This window comes from Neopelma chrysocephalum, unplaced genomic scaffold, assembly GCF_003984885.1.
Source record: "Neopelma chrysocephalum unplaced genomic scaffold, ASM398488v2 Primary Assembly neopelma1_42, whole genome shotgun sequence".
NCBI classification, from domain to species: Eukaryota; Metazoa; Chordata; class Aves; order Passeriformes; family Pipridae; genus Neopelma; species Neopelma chrysocephalum.
In genome coordinates this window covers 13010088-13034009 of record NW_020897700.1, presented here as the reverse complement: position 1 = coordinate 13034009, position 23922 = coordinate 13010088, and the positions used below count along the sequence as shown (strand labels likewise).

Genomic DNA, 23922 nt, shown 5'->3' with positions numbered 1-23922 from the left:
AACAGTTTAAATTTAAGGAATTATAGATGTGCAAGCTCAAAGGAATTACTAATAATAGCCATATTGCTTTATGAGTTCAACACGCTAAGACAGAGTTCAAGGACCAATTAAAAATTAGATTAGTAGGACGAGTGGAGGTTGAACCAGACTTTAGGAAAGGTACTCGGGGCTGGGAAGCTTGGAGGGAAAGTGTCAATTCTGATGTTTGTCTCCAACTGTTTCACTAGGTATGACCTGATGTGACAGACACCAAACTTCTTTTTATGAGGGGGAGGTTGCATTATCTCATTGTACATTCAATAACTTTCTCCAAAATACAGTATGCTTTGTAATGTTTCCGTGACGTTTGGAATTGTGCCACAGCAGAAAAAGGAGCTTCCTCAAACTTCAGGCGTGTCTATTCCAGGTGCTGAGTGGTCAGGAACACACAGTGGCAGGTAAAAAAGAGTTGCTGCTTAAAAATTTGCTTGACCTTTATTTCCACACTACAAAACCAAACATATTTCTCTTTTGTTCTCTTCTTGCTTGCAAACATCACTGCAGAGGACAGCAGCAAGCATAGCACAGGGTGCCATTCTGATTAACTCGTGTTTCCAAATCAGAGCACACACATACACATTCAGTGGATGGTTTCACAGCCACAAACCATGTGTTTATTAAATTTGTATTAATTTTTATTAATAGTTTATTAAATAGTCTTTATTAAATAGTTTCTTAGATTAATTGTTACGTAGGAAAATGTGCAGGATTTTATTTTTTTGGCAGCATCAGGATCATTTTTTTTTTTAATTAAAAAGACGTATGACATCTTGCTGACAATACGTGTGCTGGACTTGTGAAAGCTGGCGAAACACTGGAACTCACCTGATTAATTGCATCTTGTCATGGTTTGAAAAAGCCCAAATCCAATTCTGATTCCTAGCCCCCCCCCTCCCATATCTCAACCCCATGTGAGATGGGTTTTCCAGACAAAAACACAAGACTCAATATGGGGGGAAAGGAATATATTACAGGACTGTACAAATAAATACTTATACTATAATACACTGCATACAATCTTAACTCTATATCTATCTCTACCATGACAATAATATTTACAATGGGCCAAATCTCTTCTCTCTCCAAATAAAAGTCCAGGAGAGAAGAAGAAGAAAAGACCCCTTCCAGTCTCTGAGCAGCAGGTCTCTCTAGGCAGCAGGCTCTCTTCTTCTCTTCCAGGTAGTAGTAGTAGTTGCTGGCTCTCTGCCAGCACACACGAGGGGGTCTCCAAGCCCCTCGGCCCTCCGTCCTCAAAACGGGGGTCTTTCCATGGGCTGCGTAACCCCAGACACGGCCGCTACACCATGGTCATATCACGAAGCACCGGGGTCTGGTATCCTCAGGGGAATCCAAGCCCCTTCACAGAGCTCTCATGCTCTGACTCAAAGATGGCTGCCAGCTTCTCTGAAGCTGGAGCAGGGGGGAGCCAAGGTCACCCCACACACACACATTCCTTTGGCCGTCCTGGCTCTCAGGAGGCCGGAGCTTCTTCGCTCCTCTCAGCAGTGCATACTGCACTTTAGGACTCTTCTTAGTCCACCACCCCCTCCTCTTTCTCAGAGGGGTCTCTAGCGAGTTTGGGGGTTTTGGTTTGTCCAGTTCTTACCCCGCAAAACTCTGTTCCTGCTGCTGGCTCGGTTCTCTTCCTGCTGCTGCTTCTTCCTTCTCCTCAGACATCTCTGTGTCTTCCATAGCTGCATACCGGCATCTGCTGCTTTTCTGGTCTTTATCAGTTGGCTCTTTGCCACTGCTCTTCGGACACTGCTGTCTCTGCTGCTGCTCCCAGCATCTCCCACTGCTCCTACCGGGGAGAAACTCCCCCAGCTCCTAGCCACAGGCACTCAGTCCAGTCTGACACTGTTCCGAGTCCCTGCAGCCCCCCAACCGGGGGCTGGGGGGGGGGCAAAGCCCCCAGGGGCCCTGAGCCCCTTCTTCGTGGCTTCTACAACATGGCCACCTCTTCTTCTTCTAACAACAAGTACTACTGCTTCTTTTCCGGTCTCCAGAGATATGTTTATATTTTGCAGGAGCACTGATTGGGTCAAACCCCAAGGGTCACCACCCCCTGGGGGTTACCACTTTCCTAGTTTCAGGGGGAAAACCTGGCTCAAACCACTACACATCTCTTCTCATCTCTTCTCAATAACAAGGGAAACCACTCTTTAGAAAATCCTAAATTTAAATTTCTTAGACAGATACAGCTTATGTAGTAATCACTAAAACACAGAGTAGTGAAAGATACTAACTTCCTGTGTTTCTTGAGTTCCTTGTGGTGGGTTGACCTTGGCTGTATGCCAGGTACCCAGCAAAACTGCTCTGTCAGTCGTCTCCTCACCTGGACAGGGGAGAGAAAATATAACAAAAGGCTCATCAGTGAAGGTAAGGGCAGGGAGAGACCAGTTACTATAATGGGCAAAACTGACTTGACTTCGGGAAAAATTAATTTATTACCAATCAAATCAGAGTAGGGCAATGAGAAATAAACCCAAATCTCAAAACATCTTCTCCCCACCCCCTTCCTATTCTCGAGCTCAGCTTCACTCCTTATTTTCTCTACCTCCTTGCCCTCAGGGGGATGGGGAGTGGAGACTGAAGTCAGTTCATCACATGTTGTCTCTGCTGCTCCTTCTCAGGAGGAAGACTCCTCACACTCTTCCCCTGCTCCAGCATGGGGTCCACCAGGAGCTGCCAGTGGATATTTGCTCCACCACAGAACTCCATGGGCTACAAGAGGACAGTTGCCTCACCATGGTCTGCACTACAGGCTGCAAGCGAATCTCAGCTCCAGTACCTGGAGCACCCTTCCCCTTCTTCTGCACTGACCTTGGTGTCTGCAGGGCTGTTGATCTCACATGTTCTCACTCCTCTCTCTGGCTAAAATTGCACAGTAACTTTTCCCCTTCTTAAATCTGTTATCCTGGAGGAGCTATCACTACCACTGATGGCCTTGGCCAGTAGTTAGTACATCTTGGAGCTAACTGGCATTGGCTCTGTTGGACATGGGGGAAACTTCTGGTATTTTCTCACAGAAGTCACTCCTGTAGCCCCCCCTGCTACCAAAACCTTGCAACACAAACCTAATACAATCTTTTACACTGGACATTCCTTAGGCATCATAAGTCATACCTTAACAAAAATGCCAATGGAGATCCCTCCTCTTGAAGCTGTATCTAGAGTTGTTTTATCCTTATCCATGCCAACACATCTTCCAGATTCTCTTCATCCCTGTTTTCCAAAACACACCTCCAAGGTCATTAATCCCTTTCTTTATCACCATTATCATCATAATCATTATTCATTCCCTCCACAGCTGTCAATTTTGGCAGGAGATAGGGAGTAGGGGAGCATTATCACTTGTCAATGCAGTTGTAATCTATATGAAGAACTGACAAATGTGGAATACTGCGAGTTTTCTCAGAATTTTAGAGGTGCCGGTGAGTATTGTTGAAATACCCAGCGTCGTCAGTTCCCAGTTTACACAGTATGATTTTAATATCCCTGACAGGAAATCCCACTGCACTTCCAGTAAATGGTTTTGCAGTTTGTGAACCCATTTGCAGTCAGTGATCCTATTTTTCACATTTTTTTCAGTTAGCTGAACATTCTCACCACACATAAAAGTTCACAGGAAAATATACTTCTTTTTCCTTTTCTTCTACTGCCAAATCTGTTCTTTTGGGTTCTGTTTCAATAAGAGTGACTGAAAAATCCCAAAAGGTTTCTGTAATCTTATTTTCTACGACTTTTTCAGCCTCATTGTTGTAATACGTTTCTCCTGTTTGTAGTCCATCCCTCTTGCATGTATATGGGGAGCACCAAGCTGTCGCCTTAGTACGAAATACTTTATATTTCTCTTCCACCAGTTTACTGGTTTGGTTTGGTTTTTTTCTGTTTGTTTTTTTCTGTCCATTTCAGTGTCTCTCACTGTTGTCTGTCTTGTTGCTCTCAGCAGCAGTATATTTCTCAATTAGTTTTGAAGTCTGATCCAAAGTCCATTCAATACCATTTAAATCCTTTGCATAATTTGCTGCATGTTTATGTTCCTGTTCCGCAGCGACACATCCTCCACTGCTCAAAAATAATGAGTCTCTTGCTACAGTAATTATGATTACAGTGTATGATATGGATTGGAGATTCAGTCTCGTATGCACAGTATTTACGTTTTCCAGATAGTCTCCTGGCTGGATCACTCATAAACCAGAGAGATAAGGCAGCAGGAGGGGAAACCACAAGAGAAGGCAGAATTCAATTTTAAAGACAAAGATGTCTTTAAAAGTGATGTGAAAAGAGGGTGATTCACCCAAAATCCCACAGGAGCTGTAGAACAGAGCCAAAAAATGCATCTGTGACATCTGAGCTCCAGTCAGGAACAAAGCCACATAACCACAGATTAATTTCTTTTAAAGCTTGTATTAATGCCTGCCTTTTGCTTTCAACCATCCCTATAAAGTGTTTGGCAACATTCTGTTGGAAGGAGCTATATAAAGATAAATTGTGAGATAGTATTTAGTTGACACATAAACTACTCTACTTTTGATTTTTCCAAACTGGAATTGCATTATTTTTGTTTCATCTTCAATTTTTATATGTCAGCTGCAGACCAGATTCATCACTTTTGTAAGAAGGAGACATTTGCGATCCTGAGAATTTCATTGCTTCTGGTATCATTTTGCCAAATGTCCCACACCACCTGAATTCCTTGCACGGTACACTGGAGGTCTGTAATATTTAACACAGAAGTCATTCTCCAATTTCTTGCATTTAGCACATGTGACATAAAAATGCACATTTTAAAGGCAAAGTTGCCAGAATTGATCTTCCCAGGAAAATATAAAAAATGCTTTTAATATCACTCTGAAGCTGAAAGATAAACAGGAACAGCTGCTAAATGTCCTTCAAGGCAACCCAAGATTCATTTAAATTACCCTGCACAGCATACCTCAGGTGCAGCACAGCATTTTCAGGTTTTATGTCTATCAAATATAAGCCTAACACTGTGTTATTTCCTCCCACTTGTTATTGCCTCAGCATATCTGACTTTTTGGGGTTTTTTTTAATTCCTTTTCTCCTTTTTTTTAACTGCTATGCTACTGCTTTAGAGGAAATGTAGTATATGTCTACTTCAGCTCTCATTGCCTCAGTTAAAGTAATACTTGCCTGTATATATATTTTTTTTCTACTTTCTTGTCTTTTAAATTTATTCAGGGGTTGACCTTTGAGTCAAACTGCTATGCTGCCCACTTTATAAAGACTAAGAAGCCTTGATTAATCACTGTAATAACTTGTCTAGCCTTTGAAATGACACCTTCATTTAAAAAACAAGAGCAAATCCTAAGTATAGGTCTGTACTTTCATTGGTGCAGTGGATTGTTTGAAGATAGCCACAGAGAGGAGGTTCCCATTAAAAAAAGTACAAGTGATGTAACATACAAATGAAGTATTGTTAGAAAGGTGAACAACATTATTTTAGCACTGTAATTTTTGTGATATTTTACTATGTTTATGCACATGTTTTCCAGTGAATTAGCTGACATGAGATGAAACAGGTGAAGATTTCAAGATTTATTTAGGAGGCGCATTTTACAAAATGGTTTTTTTTTAAAGCAAATGATCTTCATGTCCACATGCCCTGACTACATGCAAGATTGCTCTAGATACTAATGAGCTGTTTTGGCATGGAGGCAGAGCATTCATTTGGGTCTCCATTCCCGCCAGTAAATCTCCTCCCTGAGGACTGTGCTCACTAGGAGACCAGATGACATGTCCTCAACGCAGAAATAGGTACCGAAATACTCTTCATTTCATCAGCGTAGAGGCTTCCATTTTGCAGAGTGATACCCAGGACAGCTGTCTGTGCTGTGCCATACTACTAACATGCAAAATTTGTCTCCTCTGCTGAGATGCTACCATGTACCAGAAGCACCTACCCAGAGCTCCTATGCCTTAGTTAATTCTGTGATGGGAAGTAGTAAGCAGCAGCTCCTACCTGACTGCACATGGGTGTCCATGGAACTTAAGGACAAAGCCCCACTTTTGCTGGTTTCAAGCCTTCCTTGAACATTTACACTAGTGTATTTAGGTTTGTTAGATCCTCAAGCATTTCTTTACCAGGTCTCAACTGGATGCCATGGCTAACAGCTAAGGGCTAATACACAAGTGAGCCATAAGAAGCAGCTACCTAAATCACTTTGCAACTCAAGTCTTCACTCTAACCCATTTTTCTCCATTCACAGTATGAATAGCACAGTCAGTCTGAGGGGCTGAATTTCAGGAGCAAGCAGATATTATACCCACTGTAACACAATCAGGCAAGCGCAGTGAAAGAGGCCAAACTCTTGCCCATTTTCACTAATGTTTTAAATTAATGGAATTAATAATTTTGTTTTCCCGTGATTTCAAAAAGCCAGTAGCTACAGCCAGCTGGTGGGCAGGACAAAAGAGATGGAATATAAAATGTAAAAAAAGTGCAGAGATGCACATTGTTCTCTGCAGGCTTCATGCAGAATGTCGAGTATATGTGATTGCGTCATGTTTTCCAATACCTTTTTTTAAGGGTCTGGTTACTATTGTTTCAATTCAGAGCATGTTAACTTATGGTTTAATTCTTTTCTGTATGAAACATGTTGGTGAAACTTTCAGTTGTTTTCAGTTACTCCTGTTCTGCTCTGCTTTGGTCTCAGTCACAAACTTATTTCACGTCATTTTGCTCCAGAGTGCATCAAACACAGCTAAAATTCCCTCATATATGTAGTGCATGGACCTAAATTCTCATCCAAATTCATGGAGATGTTTAGTGAAGCATCTTTATGTATGTCCACATGAAGAGATATAGAAAGGAAAAGCTCTCTCTCTTTCTCAGCTTTGGTTTGATTATTGTTTTAATTGGGTGGGAGGGGGTTGAGATTTTTTTTTTGTTTTCAGTTGAAAGGCCGAAAGCTGAAACCAGGTGTCCCTTACGTGGAATAACAGTCATTCTGTTCTGAATTTGTGAGGGAAAAAATTAGTTATCCAGGATTAGGAAACAATGTTTATAATACTGATGTTTTCATTCTGAATTAATTTCAAATTCTTGTTGTGTGGTTTTAGGATACTTAAAAGGTTCTGCTTGGGGGGTTATTGTTTTACATTTCCCTGATTTGCAAAGTCACATTTATTTTCTTTATAAAGTTATGAATGTTGTCAGGATGCTACATAAGTCATCTAATAGCCATGTTAGAGCTCTGCATTGCTGGAGCATAGGAAATCATGTCCATTGGTGGGCATGATTGCCATAGTTCTTCTGACATGGCACACAACCTTGCTCTCACATAAACTTGATAAAGCCTAGTCATCCTAGGTGAAGAATTGTGAAAAATTCATTACTTGCTGTCCATCAGGATACAGCTTGATTTTTAGGACTGTGAAGTACTTGCTTACAGCTCCCACCAGTTTTGACTGAGCTTTGGTTGCTCGGACCTGAAGCATCAGACCTGTGTACTCCAGATAGTTCTGTCTGTTTTGGTTTTAAAGTGTTAATGAGGAAACGTAGTAGCATGTTCTTTCTCTGCCTGCATAAATTAGATCAGAAGGAAATTGATTTTTGTTCCCTTTTCTTTACAAAATGAAAAGCATCTTTACATAATGAAGAGCATCTTAATACTTGAGCTCTGTATTCACTACTCAAAATATAAGCCATGTATTTCGGAAAAAAATATTACTTCTGATTTATGATTTGCTTTAATCACATAGCCTTCTTTTAAAATTTTGATCTCATAGGTTTTAAACAACAGACACAATAATGCCTTGATTGTGTTGCAGGAGGACCATTGGTAGATACTGGATTGGGTTGGAACTAGATGATCTTTAAAGACCGTTCCAACGCAACCTAAACCATTCTATTCTAATCTAAGTATGTTTTGTAATTTTATTTTGAACATACTCTGCTTTTTACAGTGAGATTCAGGTTAGGACAGTCTGTCATGTTACCACATCCCACCTACCAGCATGCCAAGAAGGCCACCATGACTGTGGGAGGGGTCAGTACAGAACGATGTATCATTTTCACATACATATTACTTAAAATGCTTTTTTTTTTTTGCTTCATTTTTTTCAAGGAATCATTCTTTCACTTGCTTTCTGTCTCCTTTTCAGGTGTGGATGTGTGGAGGTGGCATGTATGATGTTCCATGCTCTCGAGTTGGACATATCTACAGGAAGTATGTCCCATATAAAGTCCCTTCTGGAACCAGCCTAGCACGGGTGAGTAATTGGGTGTTGCTGGTTTTCATTTTCATTCATCATCAGTCTCTTCATTTCCTGTGAAGCAGTTTCCAGTAAACCATTACAATGGAAAATGAATGTTTCTTTATTTTTCTGAAATGAGATGTGCAATTACTGCAGTTATTCTGCCTTTCAGAGATAAGATTGCCAGGAATAAAATGGAAGCTTAAAATTATAGGGTTGGACGTCTCAGCACAGAAGGATGTTTCATGCTGATTCAAAAGAACCTAGGAATAACCTAAGGCTTGCAGTTCTCAAACTGCACAGTGTTGTCAGTCATAGTTTTTATAAGCAGGACCAATTTGAATGCACATTTTCTTATCAGTCAACAGAACAGGCTGAATCTCATGGAAGGGATAGTTTCTGAGGCAAAAGGACTGAGTAACAATTATTTGAGTGACTGTCTGATTATTGTTTAAAACCTGATTGTGGAATACAGCCAGCTTGGAGCTGTGAAAGTGAGAAATTACAAGACCTCTAGACATTTCTCAAAGACTACCGAACGCATCCATATCCATGAGGGGCTTTTTGCTCAAGAGAAAATGTTTTATAACTTTCTGGAGATGTTCACAGGATGTCAAAAGATGGGAGATGAAGGGCACAGATATAGCTTCCAGGCAGATACTCGTATTTATTCATGCTTGAGTTTAATCTTTTCTGTTTTAGAGAAATTTTTTTTTAATAAAATGGCATTAATATTAAAGTCTGCATATTGCCAAAGGGTAATATTTTATGAATCATATTTTTTCTTAATAATGAAAATGTGCTATGAATAAAAGAATGAATTTCTTGCTATAAGGGGGAAATATCCATGATTTCAGCACCACAGGACAAGGCTTACTGTACTAACCACAGCAGAAAAAGGAGGCCGCCTGTGCTGCCTGCCTGACAGCTGGCTAGACAGAAAGAAGGATTTGCCTTAAAAGAGCATCACACAATCAAGTAATGGGATTAGTGGTGGGGACAAAAACTGTATTGACTAAATTGTGAGATTAGTATCTTCCCTCAGTATAGCTCTGTGTACTATCAGAGTTGCACCATCCAGATTTTGGGACTGCCTGAATTAAACTGCTTTATTTATGGTATCCCCTGCAAAAATCATACACAGCTCAAAATAAGAAATTCAAACCTCATTCTCTGGGGTTTTTTATTACAGCACATAGTATCTCATTAGAGAATATGCTGTCTCATGCATTACCTGTAGGAGCAAAATGCAATAATTTCTATTTGGACTACTAGCATCTTGTGCGGTTCACACACTTAACTGGCTTTCATGGTGGCACTGGCTTTCTTGGTGGCACTGTGAGTGCTTAGAACCATCGAGCAGCCTCTCTGTACTATTTATTTTAGCTTGATTTCAATAAATCACTCATGAAATATTACTGAAAAACATTCCCAGTTATAAAAATTATATCTCTGCCCAGGCAGACTCACCACCCTATATCTTGTGGGGAAAGATCTAGTGGTGGGCCTTGCCCTTCTCATTCAAATAATGGGTAGTTTTTTATGTGTTGTGGCAGTCCAAAACATGATGCTTCAGTAAATTTATGTAAATTTATCACTAAAAGAAACTTTGAATTCTCAGATTCACAGCTTCTTTCCAGTACAACATTCTTTACATTGTATTGAGCCTGCCTAGGGAACAAGAGCATCTGTATTTTTTCATATTTGGGGCTATCTCAATAAGAAGACAAGGTAGAGACTTTTGTGCTGACCCATCAAATTGTGTGTAGTTTTAAGCCTAAAAATGTTCTCTTTCTCTCATCCAAGTCAGCAAAAGAAAATAAAGGACAGATTAATCTTCAGTGTGTCAATCCCTTTGATAAATACCACTTGTGTTCTAAATAAAATGCCCCAAATGGAGCTGTTAGCCAAAATAATACTAGGGAAATATGCACAGGAGCAGCCTGGATATTTCAGCTGTCTACACCTTATGAGTATTTTATCTAAAACTTCCCTCTAGTTCAAATATATAATGAATAACACACTCAAGAATATCTGGAAGTATTATCCCCACTGCCAAAAGCAGTACTTTTCACTACTAAATAGTTTCCACAAAGGTTTTTACTAATCCTTTTCCATGCTGTTTAAAGGAGCATGCGGGAGATGCAGTTCACAAAGGAATGAGCCCTAGAAAGCCCAACTGTGATTGTATCAATGATTGCATCAATGATTGCAAATGCCCTTCTTTACTCAAGGGAGAATTTCCCCTTGTGCAGCTTCTGCATTAAATATTCACAGATTTTCCCATCCTATCCTACAGCACCAGCACAAGGGATATGGAGACTGGAATTAGGAAGAGAACAGAGCTTCTGTACAAATTCAGGCATAGCCAAAATCATGCCATGGGTTTCCTTTCAAGCTGTTTCAGCTTATGTTTGCCCTTAACAAATAATCCTTAAAGTGAGCATTTTACCTTCCCTTGGGATTTCACCTGTCTGTCTTTTAGCAGCAAGTTTCTACACACGGTTTCAGCTAGCTATGTAACACTTGACTAACCTAGATATCTTTTTAGTGAGCTGTGACCTGGCATGAGGATCACATACGCTTTATGAAATGAGAGAGCTGTCAAAACCTTTGTTCTGCCTCCCCATCACTAAATAGCCGTTAGTGTATCACACACTATGTATCATGACATCGGTTTTCTATGTCCTTCTTATCTATTGTTCAAGATCTGCAAAGCTTATGCATATTTGTTGCTGCCACACCCCCCATAAATTGAAAAGTGTACACATATGAAACACTCTTAGTGTTAGTGAAGTTGTTCGGTGGTGCAGAGCAAAAGTAAAGCAAGCTGTAAACATGCATAACAGATTTATAAAACAGATTCTGACAATCAAATGCAGAAAAAAGATGAATATTTTTTTTCTGGAGATATCTTAGGATGTTGTTGCTTGCCAAAAGCAGTCAATGTTCAATTTACATGCAATTGCAAATAAAGGAATATAAATAGACACACAGATGTCAAAACCGATTCCACTTTATGACGTGGAAGCACCACATAATTATTCATTCATTTCAGACCTCTGCACAAAACTGCAGTGACTAATAACTAATTTTGCCTGTTTGTTTTAGGAAAGGCATGTTTAGAAAGCAAATCCCCCAAGTTTCAAAGTCCTATGCAAGTCCTAAAAACTTGTGAATTGTTGTACTGGATTATTTTAGTTGCTTTGTGGTATTTCTGACTATTACTTCCCTTTTAACAATTCTAACTAAGCCATTTTCTCTTAGCTAGTTACCTATGAAATTAGGCTTCAGAATATTATTTGCATTTTCTTTTAGGTGTATCTCAGTTTATTATTCGTTTTCTTTAGTTTCCTATTTCCTTTTGGTTGTTTTTTGCTATTTGTGTTTCTCTAAAAGCCATAAGAAATACATCAATAAAATCTCACTCTTCTGTAGGATATGCAGAGAATATATCCACAGAATTTTTTTGCAGATTTTTTGCACAGCATTTTAGCATTAATTACAGAACATTAGCACATTAGGCCTTTCTGAAGGGAAGGGCAATCCCACTGAATTTCAAGATGGATGCTAACCCGGCAGCATGGTGAATCTTAACCTTAAGTTGAATTCCTCCCTGCGTGCCAGGACATGGGATCCCAGAACATGGTGGTCCTCTGACTTAACAGGCACAAGCACAGTGACATTTCTGTCATTACACAGTTTCACTAAATTGGAACTTGCACGAGTTTGGGTTCAGGAATTCAACTGACAAAGGTGGTTTCAGACTCCTACCTGAACCATTTGTTCAGCCTTTTTGTGTGGATTCAAAAGGGATCTTCAAAGAAAATCACTGTAGCTACACCATCTGGTGCTCTGACCATATTTGCATTTTTAATAGAGCTTCCTTTAATACTGTGACTAGTTTGGTCTGATTTTTTCCAGCTGCAAACAGTATTTTGGAGTTTCTTAGAATGGTCCATGAACATTTTATATTCAGTTTGCAGGCAGGTTAAAGAACCAAGGAGAATCAGTTAGGTAATGGCTGTGTTTTGTCGTGACCGGAGTGCAAATGGATAGGTGTGGCATTCTGTTCAGAGAGCACTGCTGGCACTTTTAGCAATCACCTCTGTAGCACAAAGGACTGTAACAAAAAGTCAGTTATGATTCAGCAGTCTCAGTAAGCAGCTGCATCATCAGCTTGGGACAAGCAAATTATTTAGGAATCAAGCAAGTATCACTTTCTTGCAACAGCACATCTATAAGATAACTGTGATTCACAGTGCAACTTTTAAGTTTCCATTCTAACTTTTTTCATTTAAGAGATTTAAAAATTCATCATTAAAATTAGTTAAACCAAGTTCTCAAGCAAAGAACGTACCAAAGAAAATATTTAAATTAATATCCTTGAGTCCAGCAAGGCTTTCAACACTGTCTCTCACAATATTCTCAAAGGCAAACTCAGGAAGTGTGGACTGGATGAGTGGCCAGTGAGGTGGATGGCATGCTGGCTGAATGGCAGATCCCAGAGGATTGTAATCAGTGGCACAGGGTCTACTTGGAAGCCTGTCACTAGTGGTGTCCCCCAAGTTTCAGTACTAGGCCCAGTATTATTTAACTTATTCATCAATGACTCTGATGAAGGGGCAGATGCCTCCTCAACCATGTCACTAAGGATGCAAAGCTGGGAGGAGTGACCGATATCCCAGAGGGCTGTGCAGCCCTTCAGAGGGACCTTGACATGTTGGAGACATGGGCAGAGAATTGTCTGAAATTCAAAAAAGGCAAAGGCAGGGTCCTGCACCTGGGAAGGAATAATCCCAGGCACCAGTATAGGCTGGGGGCTGATCTGCTGGAGAGCAGCACTGTGGAGAAGGGGGTCCTGGTGGGCAACAATCTGTCCATGAGCCAGCAGTGTGCCCTTGTGGCCAAAAAGGCCAATGGTATCCTGGGGTCCATTTGGAAGAGCATTGCCAGCAGGTCGAGGAACGTGATCCTGCCCCTCTACTCAGCCCTGGAGAGGTCACACCTGGAGTGCTTTGTCCAGTTCTGGGCTCCTCAGTACAAGAGAGACATGGAGCTCCTGGAGCAGGTCCAGTGGAGGGTGACAAAGATGATTAAGGGACTGGAGCATCTCTCTTACGAGGAAAGGCTGAGGGAGCTGGGCCTTCTCAGCCTTGAGAAGAGACAACTGAGAGGGGACTTCATCAATGTCTATCAGTATCTGAAGGGAGGGTGTCAAGAGGATGGACCAGGCTCTTCTCAGTAGTGCCAAGCAATAGGATGAGAAACAATGGGCAGAAACTGATGTACAGGAAGTTCCACCTGAATATGAGGAAGCATTTCTGTACTGTGTGGGTGACTGAGCACTGGAAGAGATTGCCCAGAGAGGTTGTGGAATCTCCCTCACTGGAGATACTCAAGAACCATCTGTACAAGAACCTGTGCAATGTTCAACCTGTACAACCTCTAGGATGACCCTGCATGAGGGAGGTTGGACCAGATGACCACTGTGGTCCCTGCCAACCTTACCCATTATGTGATTCTGTGATCATCTAATCCTTGAAAACAAAAAATCAAACAAAAATTTTTTTGTGCTTTTTTTTATGTTTTCTCTAATCTGAATAGAAGGTTTGCTTTTAAATTAATAAATGCAATAGGACAGACAGCTCAGCTATCCAAAAGGAACACAAAGAAGATGGACAACTAGATAGTTTTGGACAATAGCAACATCAAAGTGGTGGTAGCTACTTTTCAGAATTTGTTCTGTAGGCTGCAGGTGAAGTGAAACCCAAGCCACAAGACTAAAGGAATCTGTTTGGAGTCAAGCCCCTAAATTCTTCCAGGCTTAGCTGCAGGGATGGACTATGGTCTGTATGTGCCCACAGGGTATGAGTCCAGAAAGCAAGCATGGCAGCAGCCAGAAAATTTGCAGAGATGTTCTTACAGCATCACTGTTTTCCAGAGCTCCCCCACAGACACAGAGATGGAGTCAGGCAGTATCTTCACCAGTACCAGGACCATCCCTGCCCTCCAAGCCCCTCAGGCTGGCCTCAAGTGAGCCAGAGGTGTAACCTTTAGTTAGTGGACTGGGGTTTTTTGTATTTTTTCCCTTTTTTCCAGCGCATAGATCTTAAATTATTATTTTTGTGTGTGGTGGAGATGCAGACCTTTATAGCGAGAATGAAATCCTGGATGTTTTCAGATGACATCTGTGGAATTTCAGTTCTAGGTATTTGCAGACTACAGGCTGAGAAAAAATAGTCTCTTACTTCTCTGCCAGCTGTGATAACTCTTAGAAGATTTATTTATATACATCACCTAGTTAGAATACTGTCCTCCCTGCAGAAGCATTTCTTTTATGCCTGCAGACATTTCTTTATTTAGTAGGGATTTTGTTGTTGATTTGGGTTTTTTTTACAGAAACACAAATCACTGCTGGAATGAAACCCAGTTAGGTTATAGACATAGTTCAGTGCAAAGGACCAAAAATAAGATACCCAAGAGGGGGAAATACTGACAAACAGTAGCACTGCCTAAGTTAAAAGGGAGTTAGGTGAGAAGGGGAATGGTATGAAAACCCCCATTAAGACTTAAATGATGTGAGCAGCTTAGGTATTGAGTCCTGAACATCACAAGACCATAATTAGTGTCCAGGAACTGTTTTATTGTTTTTCCACTGAAAAAATACACAGAAATGATAAACGGTTGTATTCTGACACTGATGGAAAGACCTTTGCATGAAATTGAGGGGACTATTTTTCTCCCTGTAAGCGCTCTGGAGTTTTTACCCTGTTGCATCTGGCATATTAATCCATACTTGTTGGATGAGTTCCTCCAGCCATACTTTGTTCTTCTCCTCTGTGATGATTTATTGTAACATTATGCTACCAGTATTCCAGAGGAACATGAAGTATAGTTGTGTTGGCTGGCTGGATCCTAATGCACTTTTAAAATATATTTTATGTAAAACAAACTGTGTATTATATTATTTCCAGCCAAATTAAATACAGCTGCTTCCAGAGGTAAACAGGGCACCCATTTTGAAGTAGCAACAACACTGTCCTTCGCAAAACAAAAATAGAAGACATTTATATTAGGAAGATGATGTAGGTGGAGTGAAAATAACCCCACTGGAATTTTACTAGAAAGGAAAAGAGATTAATATGTCAGTTGTTGCTGAGACTGTTATGTTATTCCTAGCAAATAAGCAGTCATATCCTATCTTGTATTTCACAACTGAAATACAGTTGGGCCTCAGACATGCTGTGGTGATTCATATTTGATTGGCATAATTGTGAGTGATTTTTGATGTCCTGGCTGATGAGAGAAGTGACTAACATGACAAATAAGACTACAGCAGCTGGTGACATCCCACTTCCTGGAACATGTTCAGATTAAATACAGGACAACAGGAACTCATTACAGGATTCAAATGTTCCTGTAGTAGTTTAATATTGACAAAAGTAAAGTCTGTTGATTGGGATCAGGGTCAGTTTCATGCAATGAGATAGACACAAAAGAAGAAAAAACAGGTTATGCAGGTGAAGTGAAACAAATAATAGAACCATTGTGCTCCTTCAGTGACACCTGATATACTTTAGAACATCTGCAGAAACTAAGAACAGGAATTACGTTTTTATATTAGCCTAACTGCTGCATCTAGAATATTAATTGGAAAAGATGCAACTAGAGGATGGAGGTGTGCTGGCTCGCAGTACAGCAAGGTAGCTCTCGTATAAGTGCTGTCGTTGCAAGCCAGTACACCAGCCACTGCTCTGAAATGTGGAACTACCCCTCTCATATTAGGGACTAATCTAGTTAAACCTTGCTTAGAGGTAATATTTATGAACCTGTCCTTTGGCGTGTCCCTGTCTCACTCTGCTTTTCCATTCGGACTGTGTCTGCTTTCTTCTCACTGTGTTTATTTGAGTAATATTACATCTCTTGAAACCGACAGGTGATCTTACAGACTTAAAAAGAAGGGACAGTCATTTGATCAGAAAGATGTGTCTTCCTTACTCACTGAACAAAATGGCCCATGAAAAATTTTCTTTTTTTTCAAGTGCAGAAGTCCTTATTTCACTTTCTCCAATCAAGTTGATTTAAACTCCTTTACTAAAGTCTAATGGGCTGGCTTTGGCTGGGGTAGAGTTCATTTTCAGGAGAGTAGTTAGTATGGAACTGTGTTTTGGATTTGTGCTGGAAACTGTTATCCATGTAGAGATATCTTCCTTACTGCTGAGCAGTGCTTGCACAGTGTCAAGGACTTTTCTGTTCCTCACCCCCACCCCACCAGCAAGAAGCTGGGAGGGGACACGGCCAGGACAGCTGATCCCTGCTCACCAAAAGGATATTCCATATCATATGGAATCAGGCTCAGTATATGAAGCTGGGGGAAGAAGTAGGAAGGAGGGACATTTGGAGTGATGGTTTTTGTCCTCCCAACTAACCATTACACGTGATGGACCCTGGCTTTCCTGGGAATGGCTGAACACCTGCCTGGTCATGGGAAGTGGTGAATTAATTCCTTGTTTTGCTTTGCTTGTATGCAGAGCTTTTCCTTTCCCTGTTAAACTGTCTTTATCTCAACTCATGAGTTTTCTCACTTTTACTCTTCTGATTCTCTCTCCCGTTCCTTTGAGGCGGACTGAGTGAGTGCTTAGATGTCAGCTGAGGTTGAACGATTACATACACCTATCAGTGACATTGTAACTTACTGTCTTGTAGACTACTGTTGAATGAAAATACAAAGCAAAGGCACAGTCTTAAGTGTGAGTTCATACAAACTTAAATAAAACTTGTCTAAATGTCTTTACAGTGGTAAAGAATTACAAGTGATTAAAATTATATCAAGAATGTGTAAATGAGCAACTGATGACAGCTGATGACTCAGTGTGGTTGCCATTACTGTTGTAATCTCACAGCTTCTTGATGACAGCTGCCACTATCTTACATATAGAAACATGCATCTACTGAAATATCACTGTGCCTTATTTATTCTCAATCAGAAATTTTTCACTGAAAATGACAAAACAGAGACTGAATTATTATTGATCTTCTTGGATAGGTTCTGAGAAACTCCTCAGATGCCCATCTAGAGTCTCTGTGACTTCCTTATATTGTGTGTCAATTCATGTAACTAATTAATATTTAATTGATCTTCATTTAATTGCTATTTTTTCCCCCTTTTTTTCCTATTAAGAGTAACCAATCTGGACATCTGTAGCCTTGCAATGAATTTGTCAACTAAGCTAAGCTACACCATTTTCAGCTGTAAAAACATGTTGTCAAGCATTGGAACAGGCTGCCCAGGGAACTGGTTGAATCACCATCTCTGGAGGTATTTAAAAGACATATAGATGATGCACTTAGGGACATGGTTTAGTGGTGGACTTTGTAGTGCTGGATTAAGAGTTGGACTGTGCTCTTTGAGGTCATTTCCAATATAATGATTCTATGATTCTATGTTTCATTTTTCCTTTCTGCATGCATTTACATGAGGTGTTCAGATTTAATCCAAACAAGAGTGATCTAGCAGAAAGATATGCCACAGCTGATTCTTCTTATTTTGATAAAGATATTTAATGCCATTTGCAAAACTGCCATTTAAAGTAGTTTTCTTTAGAAGGTTGCATGAAGAGTAACAGGAGAGAAATCAAGAAGATTCAAATACAACTTTTAATTTGCTCGTTCTAAATTCTTTGTAGATTAGTTTCACTGTGAGACTTAACTATCTCATGATGATGAAAAAGAGATGAGTGCTTAAATGGTGCTATAAGACATTCACAAAATGCTGCTTTGTCTGGTAGGCTCTTAAACTCCTTTGTAAGTTCTGCATCAGCATACACACACACAGAGTAAAATCCTATCAAACTCCTTAGCACCTGTTTTACAAATAGTGTCTGTCAAAATTGGGTATCTATTCAAAACCATTTCCACTTGTAGGGCTTAATATGCTGATGTCCATCACCTAGGGCTCAGGCAAGAAGGAAGTGACCATCCTCCTTTCTTCATCCACTATATCAGACATTCACCTAGATTATGGGAAGGGCAGCTCTGGAAGACCTGTAAAAGATTTGATATCACATCCTTGCTTTACAGTAAGTCACTTGATTGGTGGGCCTTAAACTGTTCAGAGATGAGGGCTCTCATTTTGGTTGTGCTCCTCAACATTGGGCTCCTTTTTGTTATGATAAGGTGAGTAAAAGCCCAGCAACTCACTGCCATAATTTGCAGAGAAAAGTTAGGATCCTAAGAGGTTCTTCACATAGGGCAATTTATCATGCTTCTAAACAGCCACAGAATGGGGATTTTCAGCTTACATGAGTTCACCCATCTCATCTTGCACAGCCTGTGATTTTGCTCCAAGGACATGCAGGGTTAGTGCATTCCGAATAGGAATGTAAATTATGTTTACCTTTTTTGTGCAAGGTTGCACCAGACCAGCTTTCAGAACAGCAAGTCTTCCTGACTTTATTCAATTCATGGGGAGTAACTGCAATTTGAAGTTTTACTGCTAGTCTGGACATGTTTATGTTAAAAGGAAGTGTGATGGTTACTGAGTTTGCATAGTTGTAATAAGGATAGGAAACCCATGCTAACCGAGTGTTATGATCTGCCCTACCAGGCAGGAGTAACTTTTGTTTTATTATTAAATCCCTTGGAGTGATTTAAAGTAAAACAATACTAGATGATCAGTGTTTGCAGATATATACATATATAGGATTTATTTTAAAACAATTTGGTTGCAAAGGAAGACAGGTATGTAGCTGTTTTGATTGTTATTATCTAAAGTAACATGGCAATATAAAGAATAAGGGTATTGCAGAGTAAAACAGATATTTAACCATTTTGGTTGTAATATAGCCACCGAAAAAAATGTGTAAGGAAAAAGAGAGAAAAAGAGAGAGAGAAAAGAATAAAGATTCATAGTCACCAGGTAGAAGTCTTCAATGAATTTGGTGGTTGTTGTCCCTGGTGTCTTGGTCCATTGGGGAGTGGTGGGGGAGAGAAGCCTCACCAAACATTTGATGGGTTTATATATCTTCAGAAAGACCCCTGGTGCCATCCTATGGAGAGGGGGGGGAAACCACTTTTGCAGAGTCTGGAAGCTCTGGTTTTTGCAGTCATTTAGGTTTGGGGAGGGGGTGCTAAGAGGTCTTCTCCAGGGTAGTCGTGGGTGTGCACGCAGGGGCCTCCTTTGACACAGCTTGGCCCACAGGAGATAAACATCACACACCCATAGAGTGCCACTGATCTTCTTTAGATAAACATCCCACATGCCTAAAAAGCATCACACACCCAAGACTTTGCCCCTAGGGCCTCACAAAACTTAACAGCTTGTGGACTATGGCCTCCTCCCTTCAGCGGTATCTTCAATCCCCTGGCAGGTGGCTTGCACAGCTCGCTCCAGTAGCAATGTTTTAAGGCAGTTAAAGAGTCCAGTTCTTCACACTGAAGTCAACAAACATCTTTAAATTGTTCGGATGCTGAGTACTTGCTTCCTAGTAACTGGCATCTTTAGAAAGAACTTCCCACTATTCTGGAACAGAGTTCCTTGCAGTCATAGTCATAAACAGTCTGGAGATTTAGACCTAGCAAATCAAGGGTTTGTTTTTTTAAAAAGGAACCTATTGAAATTCAAAGGGCTGCCTCATAAGAGTTTGGCTTATGACAGCAATATATAAACGTACTAAGAATAATATACAAGTTCATTACAGGCAATTTTTAGCATACAATGGAATGGTCTTGGAAGAACTGAGAAACAAAGTTTTAAATAGATTTGTGCAAAGTGTACTACCTAATACTTGGGGAATTGTGTTTTGGTGGGTCCCAAGCAGTGACAAAGGTCTTATTGGAAAACAAAGAGTTTTTGACTGGTGAATGAGAATTTTCAGTTAGTGACCAGCTATAATATCAAGATTTTTGTTGGGCTCATGTTTTATCAGTTGCAATCATCTAAAGCAGAATGCAGTTCTTTCACTGCAGCCAAATAACTAAAGAAAAAACACTATCAGAGACTATTCTTAATATTGGTGAGGCAAGTTGCTGCAAGAATTACCTTGAATTTTTCTTTCCTAAGAGAAGGGGTTTTTTACTGTACTTTTACTGTATGGCTCTTTTTACATATGTTTTTTAAATATGAAAATAGCCTATCAGATAGAGTGTTTGCAAAAAGCATTTTCTAGAACAGTTTTAAACTGCATTTGCATTGTAGCAAAAGAGGTGTACAGCATTACAGTGAAAGATATGCTAGAAAATACACATATTTGCATTATTTTGGCTTCTTGTTTAATGTTTTTAGTCATATTTTTGCCTCATCTGCAAAGTCTCATCACACAGTATTTTTACTTGTCAGGAGATTTCTGTCTTATAGGTTTTCTTCCAAAAAGGTGAGATTGTCATTTAGATGTTGTTCTTGAATTTGTTCGGGTTTTCTTTGATGTACCCAGTTCCTGTATTCTTGAATTCTAATTTCTTGTAAAGTTATTTAGGTTTTCATGAAATTTCAATAAAAGTCAACCTTATGTGGGACACAAGCCATTTTTGAATAGGAATATGAGTGTTGTGAATTCTCATACTGCTTTAATGTCACTTGCTTTGTCCCTGCAGGTTTTAACATATTTGCTTCATGGAGAGAAAGCAAATAAAAACTTGTCTTGCAGTGTCAGCTAAAAGTACTTCTTTTGTTCTATATCTTGCTGTCTTTGTATTCAGATAAGCGTTATTAGTTCAGAGACATTTAGTTTATGTGGATTAATAAAATTCAGGAAAGGAACTTACAAATGAATCTTGAAAGCAAGTCAGAGTATGAATCAGACTTACTTAGATGCAGAGAATGTTCTGAAAAGAAACATTACCTTATGTTGATAATAATCAGATGTATGTTGTCCTCCAGCTTATTACAAAGTGAATCTCAGCATTTTGCAGTTAGTGTTCTGTAAAAAGAATATTATAAAACTTGATTATCTTGTTTTTACAAACAAAGCAATAAGAACACCCTAGTGAGATTTTGCTTTGTTGGCGGGATAAAAGGTTATTGGGCAGCTGTGGCAATACCAAATAGACTAAGCCTGTGTTCCACTACAACACGTGCATATAAATTTGTGTGGATTGGGTTGCAGGAGGAATTTTAAAAACAAACAAAAATACAGAAAAAGTTGCCCCCAGCCTATTTAGACTCCTTGATGGTAAATAACAATAAAATATATCTTTTCAGTCTATCCAGAATTTTTCCTTACAATTATATTTGTTTTATTTTATAATTTGAGTCAGGTAATTTAATTAATTATAATTTGAATAAATTCTTATGCAATAAAATAAGTAATTCTGTTTCCTTTGAAATGCCAACAAAAATAAACTTTGTGGAACACAGGCCAGAGCTGGGTTTCATGGAACCTAAATAACCATAGAATGAGCACAGAAAGCCAAAAGTTGTCACCACAAGGTGTTTTGCTTCAGGTCAGCTCCCCTTCAGGGTTATGTGCTATGCCTTTGCACAGACTTACTAGCACAGTGACACAGCAGAGTTTCCAGTCCAGGAGTTGTGCAAAACCAGCTGTGAGATGGGGCAGGTCCCCCAACATGCACATGTAAGACCTGACCCTAAAATTTAGGTAGGAATTGCTAGGTGACAGAGAAGTATGATGACAGATTAAAATTCAGATGCCTTTCAAATGCAAAGTGAGATACTTCAGAAGGAATAATTTGAACCATTCTTGCATGCTAGCAGGTCCTGAACTAACAGGGAAAAAAACCAGGTACCAATGTGAGCAGCTGAAAGAAAATTTCTGTTCAACATCCATCATTAGTCAAAAACCAATGTGAAGAATATGCGTGAAGAATATGAAGGAAAATATGACGTTCAACAGATGTAAGACTGTATCATACGGTGTCAGCAGGAAAGCAGAGTACTTTGTATTACTACTCTGTAGTGTTTGCTCAATAATGTAATAAAGATAGCATATGTTTACTAGTACTTTTCCATGTTTTAAGACTGAGAAATTAGACCAGCTAAACTTAAAAGTTGTGTGGAATACTGATTTTTTGTTTTGCTTTGTTTAGTTCTCACTGTTAGGCATATCATTCACTCAAAGCACGAAGAAATTAATGTTTGGTTTTTTCTGCTGCACAGAACCTGAAGCGTGTGGCAGAGACATGGATGGATGAGTTTGCAGAGTACATTTACCAGCGACGGCCTGAGTACAGACATCTCTCAACTGGTGATATCTCTGCCCAGAAGGAGCTGCGCAAGCACCTGAAGTGTAAAGATTTCAAGTGGTTCATGGCTGCAGTGGCTTGGGATGTCCCAAAATATTACCCGCCTGTGGAACCTCCACCTGCTGCCTGGGGGGAGGTGAGGAATATACGAATTAGATCAAATTTAAATGAGTCTAATATTTTAGATTGTGGGAAATGAAAATTATTACTTCAGACTTAACCCAGTGATCAGAAGTGTTATTATAGGAGTTCACAGTGGTTGGAACAATCCCTGAACTATCCATTAAAATGAAAAACTCTCATGTCTTAGAACTATCACTGTCCCCTTTATAATTCATTACAATTTTGTGTCTACAGAGCATAAGATGTATGTACAATGAGGACAAGAATGAGGAAAAGAGTATGTAGCACTCATTATTGCATGTCAGAGGAAGATTTTAGGTTCAGAGAATCACCTTAGTAGAAAGCAGATCCGAAGTCAATGCTTGTGTTTTTTTGCATATCTATCTGTATACTTCATCCTTACAAGGACAATTCTATGCCTGTGGAGTTAGGTTTGCTCTGTTTTGCTCACATGTGCAAGTGTGACAAGTGAGGCCTGAATACTTTCCTTTTAAAAAGACTGATTTTGCTTAGCTGTTGTCTGCATTCTGTAGGTGCTGTCATGACTGAGTACCAGTAGCAGACAAATGCAGTTTCTCCTTTGATGGATGAAGGGAGGGAGAGACCACTAAAGAGAGGCCAATATTTGAGCATCGCTCCAGAGCAGGGGGTGACCAAACAGCTGGCTGGAACTCTCCACCTGTGATCAAAGATATTCTGCATTCAGACCTCTCTGAAGAGCAGAGCTGTAGCACACCTTGCTTTGACAGTTTGTTTTGTGCAGACGAAATGAGAACACAAAGAATGCAGGGACAGGAAATTACTTCCTTAGCTTCATTGAAAAATTGCTGTGGCCTTTACCCCCAGGAACTACAGTGGCTTCACGCTATGGGAAGGTGGCATGCAGAGGGCTCTTTCCTCTCAGATCATTAAGATCTATAAAGAAGGCTTTGCTCTTTCAGTGTATTGTGCTACCTTTTTAAAAACCGTAGTAATATCTGTACTGCAAGTTCTAGCCTTCTCTGATTTTGCAGGAGATGTTCTTAGGGCTCTCAGACAATTATCTTTCATATTGTAAACCAAAGGATGAAGTTGAAGTTTTGACTAAAACATTTGGTAAGACCAGACACACCCCTGCATATTCCCAGTGGTTAAGACTGGACCACAGACTCCTAAATGCCTCTACTATTCTCCATAACTTCCTTTTAAAAAAGCGAATTACCACATAGTGAGATTTTTAAAATAACTTTCTGTGGTAGTAACAGTCCTTAATTTTTCTTTGTAGGCTATCAGTTACAGATGTTCAAAAGAACTTCAATTTATATGTGTCTTAACTGTTTGCTACTTCTTGGCAGT

The 23922-nt window shown here is 39.8% G+C and overlaps 1 protein-coding gene across 3 annotated transcripts in view; it reads left to right on the top strand.

Annotated features, from left to right (window-relative positions):
- GALNTL6 (polypeptide N-acetylgalactosaminyltransferase like 6) overlaps window positions 1-23922 on the top strand; it is a 481442-nt gene that overhangs the window by 434767 nt on the left and 22753 nt on the right. For all 3 annotated transcript variants that reach the window (XM_027676722.1, XM_027676721.1, XM_027676723.1), the window contains 2 exons: window positions 8170-8277; window positions 22379-22600. In XM_027676722.1, the coding sequence (XP_027532523.1) occupies window positions 8170-8277; window positions 22379-22600 (330 nt within the window). The remainder of the gene's footprint in view (window positions 1-8169; window positions 8278-22378; window positions 22601-23922) is intronic.